At 41.6% G+C, this 28,000-nt stretch overlaps 1 protein-coding gene and 1 pseudogene across 1 annotated transcript; both read right to left on the reverse strand.

Annotated features, from left to right (window-relative positions):
* Positions 1-5,302: 5,302 nt before the first annotated feature.
* LOC116460497 (glutathione S-transferase A1) lies at positions 5,303-17,406 on the reverse strand. The gene is made up of 7 exons (XM_032141746.2): positions 17,313-17,406; positions 12,717-12,833; positions 11,118-11,169; positions 9,791-9,923; positions 7,730-7,871; positions 6,455-6,586; positions 5,303-5,580 (listed from the first exon to the last, which is right to left on the reverse strand). Exons 2-7 carry the CDS (start codon positions 12,801-12,803, stop codon positions 5,458-5,460), a joined length of 669 nt encoding a protein of 222 aa, XP_031997637.1. The 5' UTR covers positions 12,804-12,833; positions 17,313-17,406; the 3' UTR covers positions 5,303-5,457.
* LOC116459812 (glutathione S-transferase A3-like) lies at positions 12,797-25,975 on the reverse strand (annotated as a pseudogene).
* Between the last annotated feature and the right edge of the window lie 2,025 nt (positions 25,976-28,000).

Here is a 28,000-nt window from a genome sequence, read left to right on the forward strand (position 1 = left end):
GAAAATAAGGATAGGGCATTCTCAGGGTGCTGGGGATGGTTCCTCTAGCAAATACTCTGAGAAGTCTAGTTGTTTTGGCCTGGAGAGAGTTACCAGACCTGATCAAGGAGCCACATCCCTTCCATTTTAACCACTTTCTCCCTCTCCACCATGCCCAAATGCCACCCCCCACACAAATAGGCATTGCCTGCTGTTCAAAATTCCTTGTGTGCCTTCTATTAGATACCCACATCAGAGGTACTTAGAGACTTCATCTTACCATTTCTTAACTTGTCCAATTCTTCTGCAGATTCTAGAAATTTCTTGTCAAACTGGAGACAGAAACAGTAAATGAGTTTTTGTTAGTTCATTCCACAGCATTATAAACTTCTGACTTTGAATAGCCCCTATCTGGTGCATCATTTGGAGAATATAAGATTTCTGAGTTTGGCAGTGCACACAGAGGGACTTGTTGTGGCCATTCGTAAATTTAGATTCATTGGGGGAATGGCATGGGTCACAGCACATAGCTTCTCAGTCTTCTAGTTCACTTCATCTCCACCCTGATCTCATGACTGTCTATGACTAAGTCATGTTTTGAGAGGGCATGTCAATGGAGAGATGGCACTGAGCAGTTCTTCTACTTATGGTGTTGTCATATCTTAGGAAAGCCTGTGTCTCCAAGTGAGATCAGACCACAACCTTGTGTGTCCCCAGCATGGGGTATGCCATGGGCTAATGGCCATCAAAGATTCTGCCACAAAGAGGCCTCTTCTGTAATTTACCTCACCCCACTTTTTAGGAATCCTGCTAAGGGTGAAATAGGTCACAGCTATTGCAAAGCTTTAACTCTTGCAGCTATAATTTCCTTTTTTTGGAGTAAATGGGACACGATAGGGTAGAATCTCAATTTAAGAAAGGAATTAGAGTCCCCACACTAACACTATTTTTAACCAAAATCTCTGGTTTCTGAACTGGTTTTGTGGGTTCAATATCACCATTTTCATATATTGGCTTCTTGACTTTGGGCACATTACTGAATCTCTCTGTGTCTGACTATTCTAATCTATGAAATGGATATACTTGTGGTACCTATGGTACAGATTGGTAGGTTAGTATGAAGATTAAATTGCAAAGTCATGCAAAGCACTTAGAAAAGTAGCAGGTCTTTAGTAAGTGCTCATTAAATATAACTAATCATTAGAAATTTGAGAGATAGCTGTTATTTCAGCATGTCATCCTTTAAAAAAATCTAAATCAATCTAATATTGATGAAACTATTCTTTGTTATTGATCTACATCCAGTAACTTAAACCTTGGAGTAAATTACACCTTGTCCTGAGACAAGGGACATTGGTTGGAATGGCAGCCGGCAACAAGGCTGTCTCAATTTGATCAGACGCTCGGAGTGGATGCAGGTATTTAATATAAATAGGAAAATCAGTTGTTACACAACCTTTCACAAAGGTCCTCAAAACCTTTTACAAAAAATACTCCTGAAAGGGCATCTGTCCAGCAACTGCCTGTTCAAACTTGGCCTGATGTCACCCTTGTTATTGATGTTTGTAGTGAATGATAAGTATTTCAAAACATTTACTTAATCCTTCTTTGCTTTAAAAACCTTTTTCTTCCTTTATCTCCCTAAGGACATACATGGTTTACTATGGTACACACATACCCATTACAAAACTTTGTTCCCATATGAAGAGTCTCTTTCTGTTTATTGAGTTGACACAATATATCCAAAAGCAGCTGAATACACAACTCAAACTGCCATCCAAGCACACAAAGAAGGCATTGATGTGAGTATTAAACAGTTTTTTTAAATTGTACTAAGGAGACATTTAAAAATATTTTTCTGGTGACCTAGATAAGATGATGTGAGGCAGTGTAGAAAGATTTATAAGATCAGTACTTACTTTGTTGAAGGTTGTCACCCTCGTGGCTCAACAACTTAATTTGAGGTCCTAATGTGGTTTATAAACTACACGTTCATTTCAGTAGCTCCCTCCCATTGAAAGGAATAGAATCAAGTTAAAAACAGCCACTCCCACATGTTTCAGGGCTGCAGGACTGCCTACTAGATTATAAGAAAAACGGCAAGTCATCCTCTTATCACAAGGTAACTGGTTAATATGTTCCTTTTCAAGGTTGGCAATAAAAGTTTAACCAAAAATTACAGCAGATTTTGCTCTCTTTATAAGTCAGTAGAAACTGGCTTTTTGAAGAAACTCACTTTTCGTGACTTGGATGTCAGGACTAAGGCAGATGAGAAACCTCTGCTGGGAGTAGAGCTGGGAGGGCAGGTCTGTGAAGAGCAGACTGATGGCACTCTGGAAGACACTGGGTTGCCACATAAAATACAGGGCACCCAGGTAAATGTGAATTCCAGGCAAAGGATCAGTCACTTTTTAGTATAAGTATGTCCCAAACACTGTAGGAAACATGTTTATACTAAAAAAGTATTACTTGTTTATCTAAAATTCTCATTTATTTTGCTGTTCTGTATCTTATCCGCCAAATCTGACCACTCTATTTTTATGTTCTTTCCTCTCTGCATTGCTCAAATCACCCTTCCTGGCCTCTGGGCCTTTGCACATGGCATTTGTCCTGACTGGAATACGCTACTTTCACCTCCTACTGTATTTTCTCTATTGTGTCTTTCCCTACATTAATTTGACATGATGTATTCAATATCAGATTTCCCCTTAGACCTTGAGTTCTTGAGAGCAGAGCCTTCTTCTTGTTTGAGTCCAGTCCTTATTGTCTGGGACAAAACACGGACATCATAGGATCTCCTAAAATAAGACAGTTTTACAGTTTACATGGAAAAATTCTAGCAAATACAAAAGTAGAGGGAATAATATAACAAGCTTGAAGGTACCCATGACCTGGATTCATCAATTGCCAGCAACATTTCTTTGCCTATACCAGGCAGTGGATTAAGTTATGTTGGCTCCCAAGAAAGAGAGGTCCATGTCCAAATCCTTGAGTCCTGTAAATGTGACCTTATTTGGAAAAAGGCTCTTTGCAGATGAGGTTAAGGAACTTCAGATGAGATCATCCTGATATATCCAGATAGGCCCTAAATCCAATGACAAGTGTCCCTGCAACATAGAGAATAGAAGACACAGTCACACAGAGGGTGAGGTGCTGGAAGCCCCAGGCAGAAAGTAGAGTGATGTGGCCACGATCCATGAAAGTCCAGAAATGCCGAGAGCCTGCAGAAGTTATAGGAGGCAGGGAAGGATTGTTCCCTAGAACTTCCAGGGGAATCTGGCCCTACTTGCACCCTGACTTCAGACTTCTGGTCTTCAGAATTCTAAGAAAATGCATTTCTGATGTTTCAAGCCACCCAGTTTGTAAGAATCTGTGACAGGAGCCACAAGAAAATGATACAAATTCCAGAAGGCAAGTCATTTCATCTGTAAATACTAGTATTCATCTCTAGAAAGGAAGAACTTCTTTTCTAAACACAATCACATTATGATTGTGTTTAACATGATAATCTGTTATCATATTAAAATTCTATAATTCCCTAATTTCATCAGAGCTTCAGCTTTCTAGTTCATGTAAGTGTCCCATAAAAATTTCTTAGCAGTTTGTTTATTTTGGTCAGCATGCAAGCAAGGTCCTTACAAGGCATTTGAGGGATATGAGCCAATTTTTTTAGAAATTAATGAATGAATACAGACAGGTAGAGTGTGTGGGGGTTTGTGAGTTATCAAAGCCCAGTCTCATATACCCAGGTTCTGGAGGTGCATAGAGCTGTGTACGGGTCTGTGCAGATGTCTTTTTTTTTTTTTTTTTTTTTTTTAGGCGGAGTCTCGCTGTGTTGCCCAGGCTGGAGTACAGTGGCACGATCCCGGCTCACTGCAAGCTCTGCCTCCCGGGTTCACACCATTCTCCTGCCTCAGCCTCCTGAGTAGCTGGGACTACAGGTGCCCGCCACCATGCCCGGCTAATTTTTTCTATTTTTAGTAGAGACGGGGTTTCACTGTGTTAGCCAGGATGGTCTCAATCTCCTGACCTTGTGATCCGTCCACCGCCTCAGCCTCCCAAAGTCCTGGGATTACAGGCGTGAGCCACCGCGCCCGGCCTGTGCAGATGTCATTGTCCGTTGGTGATGAAGCACTGGGGATCCAGCAGGCCAAGCCCCACACCACAAGCTCACAGTACAGGGGAGCAAACACAGTGGCCCTCAGGTCTTATTAGAGGCTCACTGGGGCTCTGTGGAGGGCAGAGGACAGCCCAGCGCTCCTGGGAAGCCATGACGTAGTGTTAAGTGTGTCCACTGGGAAGGAGCTTGCCAGGCAGGGCTAGCAAATGCACCCAGGCAGAAGGCAAGAGGCCCCACCATGCTCAGAGAGTTGACTGGGCTCAAGATCAAGGAGTGAGGACGGGTGTGAGGATGCATTCTATATGCAGTCAGGACTCACTGCAGAATTCTGTGATTTTTTTTCCAATTTGCATTTTAGAAAAACTACTCTGGTTGTAAGTGGAGAAGAGACTAGAGCAAAGTGAAGCTGCAGGTAGGAAGCCTGTGCCTCTGTCTGCTCCCTCAACCACCTCTGCCAACTGTGGGGAAGCTCCCTCTAAGAGGAGGAGAGTGCAAATTGCAGAAGCCCAGGTGTCCTGGGAGAGATTAGCATTACAGGACCAGTATGGGGGTGGAGCTAGAAAGCACTCCTAATCTAAGCATTCTGGCACAATGACACACCATGGAAAAATGATTTTGCATATAGTTATTTGTAATTCACATATACCATCTATATCTTGGCAGCCTAGGCCTGAGTGGCACTGAAGGAACTAAGAGAAGGCTCATGCCTGGGACCCCGCAGAGCCTTACGGAGCAGAGTGAAGATGCGCCAGGAGCAGACACACTGTAAGGGACAACAAGGTGGCCTGAGAGCAGAGGGTGGGTCTGTTTGCTCTTCAATATTTCCTCACCTCCTAGAAAACTGAGGAATCCACAGCAGACAGAATCGTTGTTTTGCAAATGCATAAGAAAGAACGCTTTTATCAGAAATAAAATGACTGTCCAGGAAAAGAAGAAAATGTCTTTATGCCATTACCCAGGGTGATAACTCTTCTCCTGTGCATACCTGAAAATGTCAGAAGTGCATTTCTACACTGACATTTTAATAGATTGTATGACAAACTGTATGTTACAGGAGCATTCTTGGAAAAGTCAAACAAACCACATAATTTATAGTTTCCATTTTTACTGAATTTGTAATTCCAAGAAAATGGTTGGCTAGGAGGAGATTGGGAATCTGAATTCACATCAGATCCTAATGAAAACAAATCAATTTTAACTAAGTCAGCGAATAGGAGTTGTATTATTTAATTAGCATATAATTTGAAAGAGTTCATTAGCTTCACAACAGGCACAATCAACACTAAGGTAAAGCGATTTATTGTCACAAAACTTTAGAATATTGGTCTTGCAAGTTCTTGGCCTCCATGACTGTGTTATTAAAACCTGAAAATCTTCCTTGCTTCTTCTAAAGATTTCTCATCCATGGGAGGCTTCCTTGGGCTGCCAGGCTGCAGAAACTTCTTCACCGTGGGCAGGTTGCTGATTCTGGTTTTCAGGGCCTGTAATTCATAAAGCACAGCCTCAGAGTGAAGCCAATGGCTGCCACCACCATTAACACAACCCAGGGAATCTGAGCCCCTCCTGCAAAGACCAAGCGAGTCCGCTCCATCAGCACAAGCATGGAGGCAGAAACAGACACCCAGTGAGAAATGAAGATAAGAGGAAGAACATGTAGCTCACTTTATTTTCCCAAAAGATGTCTTGAAGTTTTAATCAGTTCAGTCATTTCTATCTTTCTCCTTACACCAATCCTATAGATTAGTGACTCTTGTATAAGACAAGAAAAAATAATGTGCCTGTGAGATATCAACACAGATGAGTCTCTAAGCAGAAGTGAAAATATGGGGAAATTAGTTGGGAAGGGAATAGTTATAGAAATTATTAAAGACAACCCACGGGACCACCTTTTCTCAGTGAGAGATACAGTGTGGGAGGCCAGTGTGCTGGAGAGCTGGGCAGAGAGGAGCACAATGTCAGACAGCAGGAGCCAGAGCCCAGGGAGGAAACCAGATGGAAAGGGCTCTGCTCAGACCGACTCAATGTGGGCACGTATGGGATAAAGGACATCACAGAGAACTCAGGAACAGAAGCCACATTGAAATAGAGGGATGGGGAGAGATGTTGGGCCCTGGGTTCTTTCCATAATAAAGGGCAAAATACTCTTTGTGGGGTGGCATGCACCACAAATTTCCTTTCCATAAGAAAAGTGTTTTCATTCCTCAAAATTGGAGCCTGGAAGCTCATTTTGGAGACTTTGGGGCACTGAAGGCCTGGAGAAGGCTGAGGTCAAAACTTGGTCAGTCGCAGGGCCCAGATACAAGATCCCAAGATGGGAGATATGGGGCTGCTTCTCTGGGCTGTGAAATGGGTCACCTTCAGCAGAGGGAAGCTGGAGATAAGACTGGAGTCAAGCTCCTCGACGTAGTAGAGAACTTCCACCAGATGAATGTCAGCCCGGCTCAGCTTGTTGCCAACAAGGTAGTCTTGTCCGTGGCTCTTTAAGACCTGGAGAATGGGAGGAATGAGATCAGGAACACATGCACACCCAGGCTAGGACCCCCGCTTCTTTCAGAACCTCTCCACCCTGACTTTCCCCACCTCTGTTGCCTTACTGCATGGGTGCAGAAATCCAGAGCTTTCTCCACATTATCTGAATGAATAAGAGAGTAAGAAGTGTAACTCTACTCAGTCCTCAGTTGTAGCTCAGGCTCCCATTTTCTCTTCTCAATCTACATCACCGTGGCATCTGCACCACCCACGCAGCTTGCTTCTTCCACATGGGCCAGGGGCTTAGCACCTGCCGCCATGTGTTCTGTCTGCCCCAAGCCCTACAGCGTGGAGCCCTCACATTCAGGACATGGCTCTACATTCTGCTCTCTCCCTCTCCAATCTCCCTTAGGCAGCAACTCCACCTTCATGACAACACTCTTCCCCCAGGAGGAGACTATTTCAGAGTCCTCAATTCTCCTTCTCTGCTCTCCTCATTCCCTGCTCTATCTCCCTGGGATCTGTAGGAAACCTGGGTGAACCTGAATTCATCATCTTTCTTACAGCATCAACTCTCACTCCCAACTGGCACTATGTTATAATCTGCAAGCTGAAGCATTTCAGGGTGAACTGCACTGAGGTCTGCAACTTACTATAAAATCCATTTTACAAAATCTTCCTCTGCATCCCACAATCACTCTCCTTTTAAAAAATACCCATCCCTGAAACACTACAGTATTCTCTGGTTGGGCAATTGGTCTCCTTGTCTTCCTGCATATGGTGCCAGAATGTTTTCTGATGGATCGCTTTCATCATGCCCCTGTTCAGTCAAAGTCCATGGGGTTCCATAGACTCAACAGCAACCTCCAGTGTGGTCCAGAGCCCACATTCTACTTATGAACAGGAAATTTTGTTGAACAGGTAATTCCATGTTGGGGTCCAGTAAATTAAAATTTTACTGGAAAATCATAGCTTGGGTATAAGTGATACAATTGTTTCTCCAAGTCTATTTTCATTAAAATGCCTTGAGAGTCAGAGTGCTGCATTGGTGTTTAGGAAATCTCACTGAAAGTGAAGGTCAGTGCCCCAGGAATGCCCAGCCACTACTTTTCTACTGGCCTCTAAACTCAGTTCCCCAAAACACTGAACAGCTTCACTTACTTTTTCAAAGGCAGGGAAGTAGCGATTTTTTATTTTCTCTTTGATGGAGGCAAGTTTGGCATCTTTTTCCTCAGGTGGACATATGGGCAGAAGGAGGATCATTTCACCCAAATCTGCTACACCTTCTATATACATATCAATCCTGAAAGACAGAAACAACCAAATGGTCAAATACCTTTTGCCTTAGATTTTATAGGTTTATAAAAACCTAAGGGAGTAGAGTATCAGGTGATGGCAAAATAATTCACCTCCAGTGAGTGCCTTTTATAGTCTAGTCATTATGCTCTGAGTTTTACAGGTATATTAACATTTATCTCTTAAAACAACCTATCAAGGTAGATAGATCTCTAAATTTTGTTACACGCATGACCTAATACAGGTAAAAAGAGCATTGGTGGTCACAGTCATGAGAGAAATTGGTGGAATCACTGCCAGTACCCACTGATGCTGTGCCAAGATTTATCATCTCCATTGTGGTTTGTTCTGTGCATGAACTTAGTGTGAGTCAAATGGCCAAAGACCTGCTTCCTAAGTAATCCTAAGAGAGTCCCTGGCACAGCCATCTCAGCCATATTCCTCATCCTCTCTCATCATTTTACACCTCCCAGGGCTGCTTCTATGACCCATATTTGCAGTTCTTCCAATTACACCCATGAAAAACATTTCCGCGCCCTCTCCATGTGCTGTTGCCCAACTCTATTCGTGTGTGCCTTTCCTGAGACCCCACCTAAGAATCCCTTCCCTGGTGAAATTCTCTATACAGTTACAACCCGTGAAAACTTTTCTTCTTTTGTGTCAAACTGGAGTTTCACAATAGTTTTTAAAACAAGAGCTTTATTGATGCATATTCACATACTATAATTGCCACCTGTTATATTATACTACTGAGTGGTTTTTAGTGCACTCACAGAAATCTGTAAAAATAACCGCAGTCTAATTCCAGAATTATTTTTGTCACCCTGATAAGGACATCTGTACCATTAGCAGTATTCTTCATTTTTCTCCAAGCCCTGCTCCTTTAGCCCCAGGCAACCACTAATCTACCCTACCTCTATGGATTTGAATATCTGGACATTTCATACAAAAAGAATCCTATAATATGTGGCCTTCTGTGTCTTGTTTCTTTTATGTAACATGTCTTATGGTTTAACTATTTTGTAGCATGCATTGATACTTCATTCCTTTTCATGACCAAATATCTTTCCATTGCATGGCTAAGGCGCATTTTTCTCCTCCATTTATTGATGGATGGATATTTGGGTTATTTCCACTTTTTGAATTCTATGAATATTGTTATTTGCATTATTCATTTCTGTAAAATATATAGTGTGGATGTATTTTCGATTGTTTGGGGGTATACCTGTTAGAGGAACTGCTGGGTCATTGGTAATACTATATTAAAGTTTTTGAGGAGCTGCCAGCAGTTTCATTCAGGATTTATTTGGAATCATGCAGTCTCATCACAACAGCAAGGAGACCCCTTGGCTTTGCTGGTATTGAATCAATCTGGCTGTTTCGGCCTTCTATTCATGTGTCAAGGTAACCCCAGCATCCCTGGTGCCAGCCTCTACTAACCCTGCTCAAGTATTCCAGTTGATATAATTGGTTGGTAGTTTATGTTCCTGGTCATCATTCTTGGAATTACTGGGACCTTAGATTCGGCTTCTTTGCAGCTTTCCCTCCCCAGTCCTTCATCTACAGACTCTCACATATTCTATGCCTGTCCTAAACTGTTGGCCAGAGTCCAGCCTCTGAAGTCCTGAGCACCTGGAATCATGATTCCCCATCCTCCTCAGTTCATGGTTCATCCGTGTTTGGAAATCACCATGAGGTGCTGGATCCATGGACTGCATCCTCTTCTAGAATCACCCTTGCCTGAACCCTCCCCATGTTCACTGTTCCCTAATCTCCATGGGACTTTGCAATACTGGACCTCAGCGTACACGCCCAAGGCCCAGCCTGCTGCTGGTCATGATGCCCTGCCATGGTCCCACTCACTCAAGGAAGGACCTAAATCACTCTGTGCTCTCTGTGGATGGAAGAACAGAAAATATACCGTACAGGGCTCTCTCCTTTATGTCTTTCCCGTAGAGGTTGTATTTGCTGGCAATGTAGTTGAGAATGGCTCTGGTCTGCACCAGCTTCATCCCATCAATCTCAACCATTGGTACTTGCTGGAACATCAAATATCCATCTTTAGAAGGAAGAAAAAAAAGGAGAGTGAAGTGTCTATGAAACCCACCCTTTTGGGATGAAGAAAATGGTTGTGGAAATGACTAAATTTGTAAAATGAAAAAGAAATTATTGCCTGGTAAGATTTCACTTGAAACAAAAACTTTTTTTTTTTTTTTTTTTTTTTTGGCAGAGTACCATTCTATCACCCAGGCTGGAGTGGAGTGGCATGATCTTGGCTCACTGTAACCTCTGCCTCCCAGGTTCAAGCGATCCTCCTACCTCAGCCTCCCAATAGCTGGGATTACAGCCATGCACCACTGCACATGGCTAATTTTTGTATTTTTACAAGCGATAGGATCTCGCCATGTTGGCCAAAGTGGTCTCAAATTCCTGAACTGAAATGATCTACCCGCCTCAGCCTCCCCAATTGGTATTACAGGCGTGAGCCACTGCACCCAGTCCAAACAACAGTTTTAAAAAGCTTCCTGTAGTTCTTCTTTTTCTTAAGAAGCTTCCTTTTACTTTTTATCCATTTATTTCATATATGTTTTTATTGTGCCTCCAGATACATAGTGGGACTCTTGAATTTTTTGTGTTGATTTATCTTCATGGATATTTTAGGAAGAGGTTGGGACAAGTTACAATAGGACTGGCGACAGATGCAATTTAAAACAGGACATTCCCAGAGTAAGTCTCATGGTGTTTGTGACATTTAAGGCAGGTTCTGAGAGGTTTTTATGTAAAGGTCCCTTTCTATGCTCTTCAAAGTCTGCGATATTGCTACAGTGTTACCTTGTCCCCCCGCCCCCACCCCGGCCCATGAAAGAAAAAACTCGAGACAGTGGCCACATCTATATATCCTCCTTTCGTCTAATGCATGTTCTTGCATGTGCTTGGTTGGGGAGGGCTGTATGGGATCCTGTGCTGATGACCACCACTCATTCACGGTGCCCGAAGCATGAAAACAAAGAAAGGGCTTCTCAGGGGCGGGAGACCGTTCCTCTAGCAAATACTCTGAGAGGTCTGGTCCTTTCAGCCTGGAGAGAGTTGCCAGACTTGATCAAGGAGCCACATCCCTTCCATTTTAACCACTTTCTCCCTCTGCACCATGTACAAATACCATGCCCCACACACATAGACATTGCCGGCTGCGCAAACCTCCCCATGTACCTTCTAGATGCCCTCATAAGAGGAACTTAGAGATTGATCTTACCATTTCTTAACTTGTCCAAATCTTCTGCAGATTTTAGAAGTTTCTCTTCAAACTGGAATCAGAAACAGTAAATACGTTCTTGTTAGTTCACTCTATTATAGACTTGTGGCCTTGAATGGCCCCATCTGGTGCATCGTTTGGAGAATATAAGATTTCTGAGTTTGGCAGGGTACACAGAGGGGGCTGGTCATGGCCATTTGGAAATTTAGACCTAATTCATTGAGAACAGTGCATGGGTCACAGCACATAGCTGCTCAATCTTCTAGTTCACTTCACCTCCACCCTGATATGAATGTCTATGATGAGGTCATGTTTTGAGAGGTGACATCACTGGAGAGAAGGCACTGAGCAGCTCTCCTAGTTATGGTGTTGTCATATCTTAGGAAAGCCTGTGCCTCCAAGTGAGATCAGACCACAACTTGTGTGTCTCCAGCATGAGGCATGCCATGGGCTAATGGCCATCAGATATTCTGCCACCAAGGAGCCTCTGCTATAATTTATATTGCCCCACTTCTCAGGAACCCTGCTAAGGGTGAAATAGGTTGCAGCTGTTGCACAGCTTTCACACTTGCAACTATAATTTTCTCTTCTGAAGTACGTGAGACATGATAGGGTAAAATTCTCAATTTAATAAAGGAATTAGAGTCCCACACTAACATTATTTTTAAGGAAAATCTCTGGTTTCTGATGTGGTTTTGTGGCATTGGGGAATGTTTGTGTGTTCTAGAAGCCTCCTCCCATCATTTAAACCACGTGTTTATTTCTCTGCATCCTCATAGACACGTAGGCTGCCCCAGGGCAGGGACTGTGTCTGTCTTCTTCACTATCTCCATGACCAAGTACAGAACCTGGAATTAATAAGTGCTCAAGCAAATAATTGCTGTGAATGTAGTCAATCTTTAATAGGTGGTTTGTTATAATCCACTCCCTTCCGTCTCTCATTTGTAGTTTGCATTTTACCTCTAATTACAACCATTTTTTAATATTATGCATTTTTATTTTTTTATTGTGGAAATTATGAACATGAATAAATATAAACAGAAAAGCATAATGATTCTCCTTGTACTTCTCACCTAGAATCAATAATTATCAATCAAAACCAATATGGTTTCATCTATATGCCCACCTACTTCTCCTCTTGTAATAATTCCAAGAAAATCCCAGATCTATATGATTCATCCTTAAATACTTCAATGTGTTTTCCTAAAACACATAAACTATTCTAAAGATAACCATAGTACATTATCACACATGAAATATTAACAATAATTATTTCATGTCCTCAAATATTCAATCGATATTCATGTTTCTAGTTGTATAAATGCCATAAATTATTTTTTATAGTTTGTTTAAATTCTAATCCACTTAAGTTCTGTACTTTGTGATTAGTGTCTTAATTGTATTTTAATATGTTTGCTTTCAGATGAGAAGAAATTTTAAGAATTACTAGGTCAAATCTGTTCATCTTTTTCTTAATTACAGTCCATGTTTATTTAAGGCACAATGCTTCAGTAAGCAATCATCTCATAGTTTCTGTGGGAAAAGTATGTGATAGCACAATTTTAAATCCAACTTAAGGTGTCCTAACTCAGAACCTACCTCTACTCCAGCTGCAGCCAGGAGCCACCGGGTGGACTCCATTCTGCCCCGTGCATTGAAGTAGTGGAGTTTGGGCTTCTCTGCCATGATAGCAGTCTCCTGGAGGTTTCTCTAAGCCTGAATGAATGAATGAATGAATGAATGAATGAATAATTGAAATCATAGAATCAAAAATGTACTTTAGGATGTGTAGTTGAAAACCACCAACAATACTGAAGAAGAACCTGCCTTCTTCATGACTGGGTTGAAGGAGTTCCTGGAATGTTTTCTTGGCTCAAATTGTTACCCAGCAGTGGCCACCCTCAGATTCCAGCAAACCAGTCTCAAGTCTTCATTGGCTAACTGTGACTTTTCTTGGCAGCATAAGAGGTGAGAGTATGTGGTAATAATATATGTATAGGAGTTAATGGAAGAGGAAGAATTCAAGAACTAATATTTATTGAAAACTTCCTAGTGATCCTTCCTCAATGCTAGTCCCTTTCAATATTTTATATCTTTAACCCTTCTTATAGTCCCGTGAAATGATTGTCATCTCCATTTTTTAGTTAATGAAATGGAACGTCAGAGAAATACAATGTTCACAGTCACACTCTGGTTGGTGATGGACATGAATATCTACACCAAGGACTAAAATGAAGTCACGCCTGGAAGCCAGCTGGGTGAAGGCCCTGGGAACCCATGAACTGGCCGTGAAACCAGAGGATGTCACTGACAGGGAGGACCGGCAGGGAGCTAAGTCACTCTTCAGCTCTTTGGCTGTGAGACTACATTTGATCAAAACCAGAAATTAGGCCTCAGACTTGGTTAACTGTAGCTAGAAGATCCAAAATCTATCACGAGACAGAGAATGTTAATCCCTTGCAGCTTTTGGAATTCTGTATTCTAACTCTGTGGGGTGCATTTTGTTTTATAACCTCGAAGAAGAGATGTTGCTGCATTAATTTTGCAATATGGAAGGAGCTAGCATTTGTTCAACATCAGTTACACACTGGTCATTCTTCTAAACTTCTCTTCGTTTTATCCCACAAAAATCACCTAAGATGAATGCAGTTGTTATTCTCATTTTACATTTGAGGATACTGAGGTTTTTAAAGTAACTTGCTCGGAGTAAATGATGGATCTGGGATGCAGACTCATTGCTATTAAAAATGAAGGACTGAGTCTTATTTTCTATGTTAGTGTTTCTCAAATATGCATGGTAATCTTTCAGCAGATTGTGAAAGCCCATTACTTTAAAAAATAAAATAGAAAAGAATAGAAAATATCAGTGAGCATGACATGTTGAAGGGTAAGTAATGTTTCATGAGTTGTTAGTTTCAGTTATTTGTATATTGTGTGTATGGATATTTGCATGTGTGCATGCTCACTTGGTCATTGTACATGGTTAGAGATAAATTGACTGGGCTCATCAGTGAAGTTTGATAGCCCTTGCTCTAACCCAGGCTGTTTGGGAGGTGGAACATAGCAGAGTATCAGAGAATGAAAACCAGCGGCTGCAGGGACAGATGCAACTAATTGTATGATGAATGCGAATGGAAGGACACAGGACTCATTGAAGGCAGGAGTTCCGGTGTCAGGACTTAGGAACAGTTGCATTCTCTCTCCAAACCCCCAGCTCTGTCATTAAACATTAAGATTCTTCTTGCAAAGTTTTGTGGTTGTTGAGTGAGGAACAAAAATATATTTGCCTTTAACAACTAATGTATTTATTTATTTATTATTAATTTTGAAACGGAGTTTCACTGTTTTAGCCCAGGCTGCAGTGCAATGGTGCGATCTTGGCTCACTGCAACCTCAGCTTCCCAGGTTCTAGTGATTCTCCTCCCTCAGCCTCCTGAGTAGCTGAGATTACAGGCACGCGCAATCACACCCGGATAATTTTGTATTTTTAGTGGAGACAGGGTTTCAGCATGTTGTCCAGTCTGGTCTTGAATGCCTGACCTCAGGTGATCCACTCACCTCAGCCTTCCAAAGTGCTGGGATTACAGGAGTGAGCCACCGCACCCAGCCTCAACTAATGTATTTCTAAAAAGGTATGTATGACTAAAATTAGGCATCAAAATCTTTTAAATGTCTCATTTTAAAATATGGGAGTCAATAATTAACCTTTGGAAAGTAAAGAATTCTTTGAAATCATACTGAATCAACTCACCTGTTTTGTAATGAGATATTTTGACATCGTACTTTCTATGATAACTCCAGGAGTAATTTAAAGTAACTTGGGAAATGGAAATAGCATAATTCGGCAGAATGAAAGAGAGAGTGAAGTTCACATGAAAGGGTGGGGTGTGCTTGTTTAATTGTTATGGACTAGAGTTCACAGTGTCGTAATTCCAATCCCCAAACAAAACTCTCTTAGCCATTGATTGAGGATCATGTTTCAAAAGGAAGTGAAATTTTATCTTACGTAATATTTTATCACAACACTCTTGACGATAACTAACATATCACTTTCTCGATGTGAGATTTCCAAGGGTCAGGCTAAGACTGAGACATAGGTTACCACTGAGCTTTGTTGGATCAACAGAAAATGAAAACCAGAGAGCTCAAGGATTTGCCATGGGTCACACACACATGCTCCTTATTCATAGTCAATATCTAGGGAGTGTGTCTACCTTCTGCAACAACCCTGGGAAATGGCTCCTATTATCCGAATTAAAGATGGGCACACCGAGTTTCAGAGAGCTAAAGCACCTGTCTCATGCTGCACACTTGGTAAGTGTTGGGTCAGCCTGAACTTCTGATTGCAGGTCCAGAGCTTTTCCACTCCACCTCGTAACCTGGCTCTCAGCTCCTGTCTGAGAAGTTGTTTTATATTTTCCTATTCAATGTATATTAGCCAAATAAATGTTGGAAGGAGAGGGCGAGAGGGGAACATCTAATTCCTGAGTTCCTCCTGTTAGCAACTTTTCAGGGGCTTGCTTGGAAGAAAAAATTAATAAAAGTGTGCCTTTCTCTGATTTGACAACCTAAAAACCAGAGTGAGTTGAGGACTAGTATAACTGCATTTACATCAATTAAAAAATGGGCTTGTTTTGAGAGGAATATAAGCTCTCATAATTCCAGGAGTAAATTAAAGGAGTTACATTTACATCTCTGAGGTGGTCCCAATGACACTGTTTCTTATCAGAGAGAAGGGAGAATGAGATAAACCATGACTCCTTCCATTATGAGATTCATAAATGCAGTAGGTTGTTTAATCTCTGAGCCACAATTTTCTCTTCTTAGAATAGAGATAGTTATTTCTACTTCTGAGGGTTGTTGAGAAAGTTAAATGACATAATGTACAAAAAACTCATAGTAGGAACACAGCAATGGGTGTTTGCTCTTGTCCCAGTGCTTGGAAGATGGGCGAGTCTCTGGACACATTGAGTGGCCCATGGATCTTCTTTCTTTGATCTATCTATCCATCAGTTATTATACCTACCAACAGTCTATGTATATGTATCTATTTATAATCTCTGTCTACCCATTCATGTATGTATTATTTTATCTATCAATCGTTCTATGTATCTATCTCTCTGTAACCTGTCTCTTCATCATCTATTATCTATCTTGTATCCATTTCTCTTGTTCTCTATATTTTGTCCATAGAACTCTAGTAGGAATAAGATTTTATATGAATCCAGACATATCAAATCTGTCATATGGTGACTCTCTGTTTCTCTCTCTCTTTCCTTTTTAGCTCCTGTACAGAGGTTATTGATATTCACTAATCAGTCCACCTGGATTAACAGGAAATTTTCAGTGAATGTCCAAGCAGTGGGGCACATCGGTAACACAGCCTTGCTTAGCCCCATGAGGTCATGTAGTCCCATGGTTCTCAACCAGGGGGATTTTGCTCCTCTGCTCCAGAGGACATTGAGCAAGGTCTAGAGACATTTTGGGTTGTCACATCTGCTGGGAGGGAGAGGGGGCTACAAATCAGATAGGTAGAGGCCAGGGATGCCTAGAAACATCCTAGAGTGGGCAGGACATATCTCCATTCAAAGAATTACACAGTTTAAAGGGCAGCAACAGTTAGAGCCTCTTTCTTAGCTATCCTCTAGATTGGTCATGAGTTGGTAGAACCCCAGGGACAGAATATGACTTGTCTTTGAGCTAATTAGTGGCAAAGGCTCAACTAGAATCTACTTCTCCTGACATTCAAACTAATTTATTCTAATTATAATAAGCCTCAGTTTTGTATTTTCACAGCCAATATAGAATTACAGTGTCACGATTTACAATTGTGTGTTGACTACTTACACAGAGAAATAAATTTTAACAAACATTGCCACTTCTTCCAGCACTGATTATTCTCAGATTGTTTAAAATGCTACCATTTCTTTTTTCTCCTCATGTCATTGTTTCCCATACCATTAAATGCTGAAGCCCTGGTTTTCTAAATTCTTCATTTTTACATTTCTGTAAAGATGTATCCAACAGAAAAGAAATAAACAATTCTTGAACTGTCACCCAAACACACCAAGATGGCACGATATGAGTAAAACCAGACTTTTCCTTGTGCTAAGGACACATATTAGCATATTTTTCTAGGAGGCTAGAGAGGAGGGTGTGAGGCAATGTAGAGAGATTTATAAGATCAGTACTTACTTTGTTAAACGCTGTCACCGTCCTGGCTTGACAACTGAATTCCAGGTCCTAATGTATTTATAAGCTCTTTGTTCCTTTCAATAGTTCCCTCCCACTGAAAGGAGAAAGATCAAGTTAGGGAAAAGCCACTCCCACACATTTCATGGCCAAGGGGCCACCTACTGGACTCTAAGACATGAGGCAAGTGATCTGCCTATCAGAAGAAACTGGTTAATATGTTCCTTTTCAAGGTCGGCAATTAAAGTTTAAACAATACATTTCACCTAGATTTTGCTCTCTTTTCGAGTCAGCAGAAACCAGTTTTTTAAAGATGCTTTTTTTCATGAGTTGAATGCAAAGACTAGGGCAACTGAAAAATCTCTATTGTGAGCATAGCTGGGAGGGGATGTCTGTGAAGGGCAAGCTGATGCCACCCTTTTCTTACTGGGTTGCTAAATAAAATATAGGACATCCATGTAAATGTGAATTTCAGGCAAACAATCAATAATTTTTTAGTTATAGCTATGTTCCAAACACGGTATGAAACCAGATTATACTGAAATATTATTTACCGTTTATCTGAAATTCACATTTAGGTGGGTATCCTGTATTTTTTCTGCCAAATCTGGGAACCCTATTTGCATATGCTTTCCTCTTTGCATCACATTGCCCATAATATAACAAATCTGAAAGTATCCATCACCTGGATTCATCAATTGCAAATAATCTTTCCTCATCTATACCACATAGGGGGTTATGTCGGCCCCCAAGAAAGATAGGTCCGTACAGAAATCCCTAGATCCTGTGAACGTGATCTTATTTGGAAAAAGGCTCTTTGCAGATGTAATGAAGTAAAAGAATTTGAGATGAGATCATCTTGGTATATCTGGATAGGTCCCAAATCCAATGACAATTGTCCTCACAGCAGAGAGAAGAGAAGACACAACACACAGGGGGTGAGGTGCAGGAAGACAGAGGCAGAAATTAGAGTGATGTGGTCACGATCCATGAAAGTCCAGAAAGGCCAAGAGCCCCCAGAAGCTAGAAGACCCAGGGAAGGATTCCTGGAAATCACTCCTAATCCAAACACGCTGGCACAATGACACACCAGGGAAAAATAATTTTGCATATAGTTACTTATATGTAATTCGCATATACCTTCTGTATCTTGGCAGCCCAGGCCTGAGTGGCACTGAAGGAACTGAGGGAAGGCTCATGCCCGGGGCCCCACAGAGCCTTAAGGAGCAGAGTGAGGATGAGCCAGGAGCCCATGCACTGTAAGGGACAACAAGGTGGCCTGAGAGCAGAGGGTGGGTCTGTTTGCTCTTCAATATTTCCTCCCCTCGTAGAAAACTGAGGAATCCACAGCAGACAGAATGGTTGTTTGAAAATACATAAGAAAAAGCTTTTTCATCAGAAATAAAATGGATGTCAAGGAAAAAAAGAAAATTTCATTTTGCCATTCCCCAGAATGATAACTGTTTTCTTGTGCAGAATGTCAGAAGTAAATTTCTATACCTGACTTTTCGATAGGCCATTTGACAAATGTTGCAGGACAATTCTTGAAAAAGTCAAACAAACCACATAGTCTACATTTTACTTTTTTACTAAATTGTTAATTCCAAGAAAATTTATGGGGAGTTTGGAAATCTGATTTCATATCAGATACTAATGAAAAGAAATCAATTTTAACTAAATCTGGTCATAGGCGTTTTACTACGTAATTAGCATATAATTCTTAAAAAGTTTATTAACTTCACCATAGCCACAACCAACATTTAGATAAAGCAATTTATTGTTGCAAAACTTTAGAATATTGGCATTGCATGTTCTTGGCATCCATGCCTGCTTTATCAAACCTTGAAAATCTTTGTTGCTTCTTCTGAACCTTTCGCATCTATGGGAAGCTTCCTCAGGCTGCCAGGCTGCAAAAACTTCTTCACTGTGGAGAGTTTGCTGATTCTGATTTTCAGGGCCCGCAATGCACAAAGCAAAGCCTCAGAGTGAAGCCAAGGGCTGACATCACCATTAACACAACCCGGGGAATCTGCGCCCCTCCTGCACAAAGACCAACTGAGTTCCCTCTATCAGCACCAGTAGGGAGGCAGAAAGAGACACTAAGTGAGAAATGAAGATAAGAGGAAGAACATGCAGCTCACTAGCATTTTCCCAAACAATGTCTTTAAGACTTTATTTAGTTCAGTCTTCCTAGCCTCTTTCTTACACCTGAATCTTGTAGATTCACGGCTCTTGTAGAAGATGAGACAGAACAATGTGCCTGTGAGATATCAGCACAGATCAGTCTCTAAGCAGAAGTGAAGATATGGGAAAATTGAGTTAGAAATGAAAATAGAAAATGTTAAAGACAAACCATGGGGCCACTTTTTCCCATAGAGAGATATAGCTTTGGGGGCAGCGTGATGGAAGAGCTGCACACAAGGAACTCAGTTATCTGACAGCAGGAGCCAGAACATAGGGAAGGAACCAGATGGAAAGGGCTCTGCTCAGACACACTTGGTGTGGGAAGATAAGGGCATATTGGGATAAACGGCATCACAGAGAACTCAGGAACAGAAACCACAGTGAAATAGAGGGATGAGGAGAGATGCTGGGCCCTGGGTCCTTGGCATTATAAAAAGCAAAGTATTCTTGGAGTAGCATGCACATCAAATTTCCTTGGCATAACAAGAAGGCATTTCTATGCCTCAGAATCAGGACCTGGAAGCTCATTTTGGAGACCTGGGGAGCCCTGAAGACCTGGAGAAGGCTGGGGTCAGAATATGGCCAGTTCAAGGGCCCAGATACTAGATCTCAAGATGGGAGGTGAGGAGCTGCCTCTTGAGGACTGGGAAATGGGTCACCTTCACCAGAGGGAAGTTGGAGATGAGGCTGGAGTCAAGCTCTTCCACGTGGTAGAGAAGTTCGACCAGGTGAATGTCAGCCCGGCTCAGCTTGTTGCCAATGAGGTAGTCTCATTCATGGCTCTTCAACACCTGGAGAGTCGGAGGAATCAGATCAGGAACACATGTGCAGTGAGGCTGGGGCCTCTGCTTCTCCTTGAGTTTGTCCAGCCTGACTCTCCCTCTCCCACCTCTGCTTCCTTACTGGGCAGTTGCAAAGATCCAGACCTTTCTCCATGTTACCTGATTCAGTGAGACAGTAAGAAGTGTGGCTCTGCTCACTCCTTGTTTGGATCCCAGGCTCCCATTTTCTCCTCTCATTCCACATCACTGTGGCATCCACAGCACCCACCCAGCTTGCATCTTCCACATGGGCCAGGGGCTTATCCCCTGCTGCAGCATATCCTGTCTGCCCCAGGCCCTACAGTGTGCAGCCCTGATGTTCAGCGGCTCTACACACTCTCTCTCTCCGGTCTCTCTTGGGCAGCAACTCCACCTTCATGACAGCACTCTTCTCCCAGGAGTAGACTATTTCAGAATCCTCATTTCCTGCTCTGGGATCTGAAATAAGCCTGGGTGAACTTTAATTCATCCTCTTTCTTTCAATGGTGGTTCTTACTGCTTTGACTATGTTATAATCTGCATGCCACTGTGTCCTGGGGTGAACTGCAAAGATGTCTGCAACTTACTTTGAAATGCAAAAATAATAATAATAATAATAATAATAATAATGTGTTTGAGTGAGGCAAACAGGGGTGGAGTGGCTGACATGTGATAAATCAAAGATAAAAGGTTAACTTTGCTCTTTAGATCCTTGGTGTATATATGTTCATAAAACATTTCTTTGGACTCCACTAGATCTATACATTTTTAATAATAAAATTTTTGAGTGATATATGATATTTATTAAAATATCTCAGGACACTGACATCATAAATAATAAAAAGAGAAAACATATGGCAACATTGATTTAAGATAATATTTTGACAATACATTTTCACACTATGTATCCATACAAACGTATGGATAATTACTTGGTACACAAACAAAACAACTTCAATGTTATATCGTAATATACATTGTTCAAATGCACATATCACAGGCTATTTGGTAGAACTGGTAGAATTCTTATTCACAGTCTATTTTTATACCATGCCTTGAGAGTCAGGTGTGCCATTAACATCAAGGAAAGCTTTTTGGAAGTGAAGGTCAATGCCCCAAAAATACACAGGCACTATTTTATTTTTCTGTTGCCTTGTGTTATGGACTGAATGTTTATGTTTCCCCAAAATTCATATGTTGAGATCCTGACCCTCAAATCTTTAGAAGAGATTCCTAAAAAATATATTCTTTCCAGCCATTAGTAGGTGGGGGTTTCAGGAGATGATCAAGTCCTGGGGGTGGAGCTCTCATGAATGACATTAGTCCCCTTATAAAAGGGATCTTAGAGAACTCCCTTGGCATGTTTGCCATGTGAGGACACAGCCAGAGATTGGCTGTCTATGAACCAAAGAACAGGTGCTCCCCAGATATGAAATCTGCTGGCACATTGATCTTGTACTTCCCAGCCTGCAGAGCTGTGAGATAGAAACTTCTGTTCTTTAAACTACCCAGTCTATGGTATTTTATTATAGCAGCCAAACTGCTAAGAAACCCTCTAAACTCTTAGTGCCCTTATAGACTAAACAGCTTCTATCATGACCCTTACAACAGTCAGTCAAATACACCAGCATTTGGTCAATAACTGCCAGCTTCCCTAATTTTTGCCTCTATTTTCAATTTATGACCAACCACAGAAAGCAAAATATGGATCTCTGACTAATCCCATAGAAATCCACACTTCCAGTTAGCCAGCTTATAGCATCCCTAGGCCAGCAACCTGCAATCAGGACATAACTTTTTCTTCCATGAATCTCTCAGACTTTCCTGCCTACCTCTGAATCTCTGACAAATGCAAGAGATGGTGGCTGACTTCCTTTCTATAGCAAGCTCTGTATAAATACCTTTTGCTTATTCTCATTTGGATTGTCTTCACTTCCACAGTTTTTCTGGAAGTTGCAACAAGACATGATCTATGTTGCCCGTTGCCAGGGACCGCAGCCGTCAACCAGGTGCAGTATCCACAAAGGCTCCTTGTGCCTTGTGGCAAGTCCACACCTGGGCTGAACTCTTTTCTCTTTGCATTGAGCTCTTTCGCTTTTTATTCTCAGGTTGGTCCCTGGTTTTGGTATTGGTTCTCATCTGCTTAGCATCCTTTGTAGAATCAGGACTTTCTTTTCATTTCTTTTGTAGTCTTTTGTGTTACTTTTTTTGTCGTGCGATCTAAAGGTGTTGTTTGTCATAAAAGAAGCAGCATAAGAGCAGAGGCCCAGAAGCCTGTTTTTCAAGATAGCTTCACAGTACATTGTTTGAGGTTCTCACTGGACCCGTTTTCATTTGTCAAACTTTGCTGTGAGTCACCCCTAAAACAGAATGGACTTCTCTCTTGATTTTTGGTTCTTGTTGTTCTGCAAACTTGGCAGTGATCCATACAGAAACATCACAGTTTCCACTTGGGGCAGAGTGTTGACTGTGACTTTAGATTTACTTTATCCTTGTTAAGTGGTAATCCATATAACTGACTGAATAATTCTCTATTGTATTTTGAGGCTTAAATCATGTAGCCACTAAAAAGCTGAAGAAATGCCTAGGGCAAGATCTGGGGAAGGGGCATGCAGCTTCCATGCCTTCCCTGGACAGGCCACCCTCCAAGAAGCTGCATGTGTTCAGCTATCCAGAAGCTCCCAGGTACAGTTTCAAAGACAGGAAAATAATGGCTTGTTGTTCCCTCTTTGATCAGGGCAATCTTTGTATCTTTTTCCTCAGGTGAATGCAATGAGTAATGAAGAAGCTTTTCACTCAAACCTGCCCTACCTTCTATATACATATCTACCCCGTAAGACAAGAATAACCAAACTGCTAAGTGCCTTCTGCCTTAGATTTTATGTTTAAACACTTGAGACAGTGGAGCATTAGGTGACAGGAAAGTAATTCAGCTCCATTGGGTGACTTTTATATGCCAGTCGTTAGGCTATGATTTGTGTATTTACATTTATTTCTCAGAACACTCTACTGTGGTAGATCTATATCTAAAATGTTTGTTATACACGTAACCAAATACAGGTACAAGAAACATCAGTGACCTGTCCAGCGTCACAGTCATGAGAGAAATTAGTGGAATCACTGCAAGTAACCACTGATGCTACAAATAGGGTTTGCTCACTCTGATGTGGTTTGTTCTACACATAAGCTTAGCATGATTCGTATGGCTAAAGACCTGCCATTTACATAATCCCAAGACAGCCTCCCCAGCACAGCCATCTCGAACGTGTCCGTTTTCCTCTATCATCATACTACACATCCCAGGTTCATTTTTATGCCCAATATCAGAAGTTCTTAAAAAAGAAAAAAATAAAATAAATAAAGGAAAAACTAGGAAATAAGATATATCTTTAAAAGATATCCCTAAAAAATGTATTTTTTCAAGCAAGATAGTAATTTTCAAAAAAAAAAAAAGCTCTCTCAATTTTTTCCATAAAACATCGTTCCATTACCTTCTCCATATGATGTTGGCCAATTCTAGTCATGACTGTGTTTCAAGACCTCACCTAATATTCCCATGGTAACATGGGAAAATTGTTTACATGGTAAAATCGGTAAACATGGTAAAATTATTCATATAGTTAAAGCCAGTGCATACCACAGGACATTTTCTTTCTTCACATTTCAAACTGTGTTTCCTACAAAACTTCTATTTTTTTTTTTTGTTTGGTTGGTTTTTTTTTTTTTTTTTGAGACAGAGCCTTGCTCTGTCACCAGGCTGGACTGCAATGGGGCAATCACTGCAACCTCTGCTTCCTGGGTTCAGGTGATTCTCCTGCCTCAGCCTCCCGAGTAGCTGGGACCTTAGGTACACGCCACCATGCCCAGCTAATTTTTGTATTTTTAGTAGAGACTGGGTTTCACCATGATAGCCAGGAGGGTCTTGATCTCTTGACCTCATGATCCACCCACCTCGGCCTCCCAAAGTGCTGGGATTACAGGCATGAGCCACCGTGCCTGGCCCTGTATTTTATTTTTCTTTGTGACAGAGTCTTGCTCTGTCACCCAGGCTGGAGTGCAGTGGTGCGATCCTGGCTCACTGCAACCTCCGCCTCCCATATTCAAGCGATTCTCCTGCCTCAGCCTCCCGAGTAGCTGGGATTACAGACACTCGCCACTACGCCTGGGTAATTTTTGTATTTTGAGTAGAGATGGGGTTTCGCCATGTTGGCCAGGCTGGTCTTGAACTCCCAACCTCAGGTGATCTGCCTGCCTCGGCCTCCCAAAGTGCTGGGATTACAGGCGTGAGCCACCATACCTAGCGAATACTTTTAAATAACAGCTTTATTGACATGTATTCACATACCATAATTGCCACCCCTTAACAGAATATTATTCAGTAATTTTTAGTACATTTACAGAATTCTGCAAATACTATCTCTGTCTAATTCCAGAACATTTTTATCACCTGGGAAAGCAGTAGCACATGCTTTGGCAGCCATTCCCCATTGCCCCCTTTCTCCAGCCCCTGTCAACAACTGATTTTCTTTCTGGACTCAAGTGGTCTGGATGGTTCATACAAAAGAATTCATGTCACATGTGGCCTTTGGTGTCTGGTTTCTCTTACAGCACAGGTTTTCAAGGCTCACCAATGTTGTAGCATGCATCAGTACTTCATCCCTTTTCATAGTCCAAGAACATTCCATTGTCTGCTACAGCACATCTTGTTCCTCCATTCATCCATGGTGGACATTTGGGTTGTTTCCACCTTTTGCATATCATGAATAATTCTCCTATGAACATTTCTGTGCATGGATTAGTGAGGCTGTGTTTTCCTTTCTCCTGGTTGTAGACCTGGTAGTGGAATTGCTAGGTCATTGGTAGCTCTATATTGGACTTTTCAAGGAACTGCCAACAGGGGAGGAGACCCCTCCTCCCAGCTTTGCTGGTGCGAAATCAGTCTGGCTGCTTAGGTCTGTATCAAATGCTTCACTTTAGGTAAGCCTAGTATCTTGGGCACCAGCCTCTCAAACCTTAGTCAAGTTGACCAGTTCATACAACTGGCTGGAAACTTAGGTTCCTGGTCATGATTCTTGGAATTGCTGGAATCGGAGATTCAACTCCTCTGCAGTATTCTCTCCCCAGGTCTTCATCTACAGACAGACTCTCAAACATTCTATGTCTTGTCCTAAGCTGTTGGCTGGAGTCCAGCCTCTGAAGTCCTGAGCACCTGGAATCATGATTCCCCATCATCCTGAGTTCATGGTTCATCAGTGTTTGGAAACCCCTGTCAGGGTGCTGGATCCATAGGCTGCATTGTCTTCTAGAATCACACTCACCTGAACCCTCCCCATATTCACTGTTTTCTCATCTCCATGGGACTCTGCAATACTGGACACCAACATATATGCCCAAGGCCCAGCCTGCTGCTAGTCGTGATGCTCCTTCCACGGTCCTGCCCACTCACAGAAGGACCTAAATCACTCTGTGTTCTCTGTTGATTGAAGAACAGAAAATATACTATATGGGGCTCTCTCCTTTAAGTCTTTCCCACAGAGGTTGTATTTGCTGGCAATGTAGTTGAGAATGGCTCTGGTCTGCCCCAGCTTCATCCCGTCAATCTCAACCATTGGCACTTGCTGGAACAACAAACTCCGATCTTTAGAAAATAGAAAAAAAAAAGGCAGAGTGAAATTTCTACGAATTCCACCCTTTCAGGATGAAAAAGTGGTTGTGGAAATGACTAAATGTATAAAATGAAAAAAAAAAAATGCCTGGCAACTGTTTAAATGAAATAGGAATTTGTTTTTAGCTTCTGGAAGTGCTTTTTCTTACCAAGCTTTCTTTTACTTTTTATACTGTTACTTCATTTATCTTTTTATTCCCCATCCAGCTACAAAATAGGTCGCTTATATTGTCTGTGTTGATTTATCTTCATGATATCTTAGGAAGAAGTTGGGAGAGACTGCAACAGGCCACCAACCAGATGCCATTTAACATGGGAATTTTTCAACGTAAGTTTCATGCTGTTGAAGACATTAAACACAGTTCTGAGAGAAGCTTCTATGTAGGCTCTTTGTGTGCTCTTCAATACCCCCATTAGACAGTGTGTGCAGGGCAGGCTCTGTGTTTCTTACCCCATGACTTCTACCCTGGCTCATGTCCCTCCTCACCCTCTGACCTGGACTTCCAACCAATTCAACACTGTCTCGTTATCTAAGCAGACAATATTGCAAAGATATCACCTTGTCAAACTTAGAAACAATTCAAAATGGACCTATTTCAACTCCTTTTGCCTAAAACATGCCCTTGCGTGTCTTTGGATGCGGTGGGCTATATGAGATCCTGAGCTGATGACCACAGCTCACTCATGGTGCCAAAAGCAGGAAAGCAAGAAAAGGGATCCTCAGGGTGCTAGAGATGGTTCTCCAGCAGATACAAAAGAAGTCTGGCCCTTTTTAGCCTGGAAAGAGTTGCCAGACCTGCTCTAGGAGCCCATCGTTTCCATTTTATGATTTTCTCCCTCTCCGCCATCACCAACTACAATCCTACACACATGTAGGCATTGCCGGCTGTTCAAACCTCCCTGTGTACCTTCTACTAGATAACCTCCTCAGAGGCACTTAGAGACTTGATCTTACTATTTCTTAACTTTTCCAAATCTTTTGCAGATTCCAGAAATTTCTCTTCAAACTGGAAGCAGAAACAGTAAATGGGCTCTTATTAATTCATTCCATAGCATTGTAGACTTTTAACCTTGAATGGCTTCTGTCTGGTACATAATTTGGAAAATATAAGATTTCTGAGCTTGGCAGAGCACACAGAGGAGGCTGGTGGTGGCCATTTTGAAATTTACACTAGATCATCAAGAAAAGGGCATGGATCACAGCACATAGTTGCTCAATCTTCTAGTTCACTTTACTTCCACCTTGATCACTCCCATGTCCATGATTAGGTCATGATTTGACAGGGGATGTCACTGCAGTTAATGGATCATGCAGTTCTTCTAATTACGATGTTGTCATATCTTAGGAAAGCGTATGTCTCTGAGTGAGATCAGACCACAATCTTTGTGTCCCCAGCATGGGTATGCCATGGGCCAATGGCCACCAAAGATTCTGCCACCAAGGTCCCTCTGCTATAATTTACATAGCTCAGTTTGTAGGAGCCCTGCTAAGGTTGAAATAGGTCATAGCTGTTGCACAGTTATAACTCTTGCAATTATAATTTTCCCTCCTGGAGTATATGGGACACAATAGAATAGAATTCTCAATTTCAGGAAGGAATTAAAGTCCCCACAGTAACATTATTTTTAATGAAAATCTCTGGCTTGTGACATGGTTGTGTGGGTTTAATATCACTGTTGTCATGTCCTGGCTTCTTGACTTTGGACACATTGTTAAATCTCTCTGTGTCTCAGTATCCTAACCTATGAAATGGGTATACTTATGGTACCTATGTTATAGGTTGGTATGAAGATTAAATTACAAAGTCATGCAAAGCACTCAGAAAACTAGCAAGTGTATAAGTGCTCATGAAACATACACTATTAGGATTCTGAGGTATGGCTGCTATTTCATATTTTCCTTAAAAAAATTAAATCAATCTAATATTGATGAAAATATACTCCATTGCTGATCTATATCAGTGATTTAAACTTTGAAATAAATCACGCCTTGTCCTGAGAGTAGTCACTTTGGTTGGAATGGCAGCCAGCAATAAGGCCGT

This window comes from Hylobates moloch, unplaced genomic scaffold (assembly GCF_009828535.3).
Source record: "Hylobates moloch isolate HMO894 unplaced genomic scaffold, HMol_V3 SCAFFOLD_20, whole genome shotgun sequence".
Classification (NCBI taxonomy): Eukaryota; Metazoa; Chordata; class Mammalia; order Primates; family Hylobatidae; genus Hylobates; species Hylobates moloch.

Bases quoted from the DNA above. Each gene is read 5' to 3' on its own strand.
- LOC116460497 (XM_032141746.2), bottom strand. From the start codon at position 12,803: ATGGCAGAGAAGCCCAAACTCCACTACTTCAATGCACGGGGCAGAATG. The intron at 6,587-7,729 runs GTAAGTGAAGCT...CCCATTCTCCAG, and splicing joins ACTTCCCTGCCTTTGAAAAA to GTCTTAAAGAGCCACGGACA. The intron at 5,581-6,454 runs GTGACCCATTTC...TATGAATTACAG, and splicing joins CCAGCTTCCCTCTGCTGAAG to GCCCTGAAAACCAGAATCAG.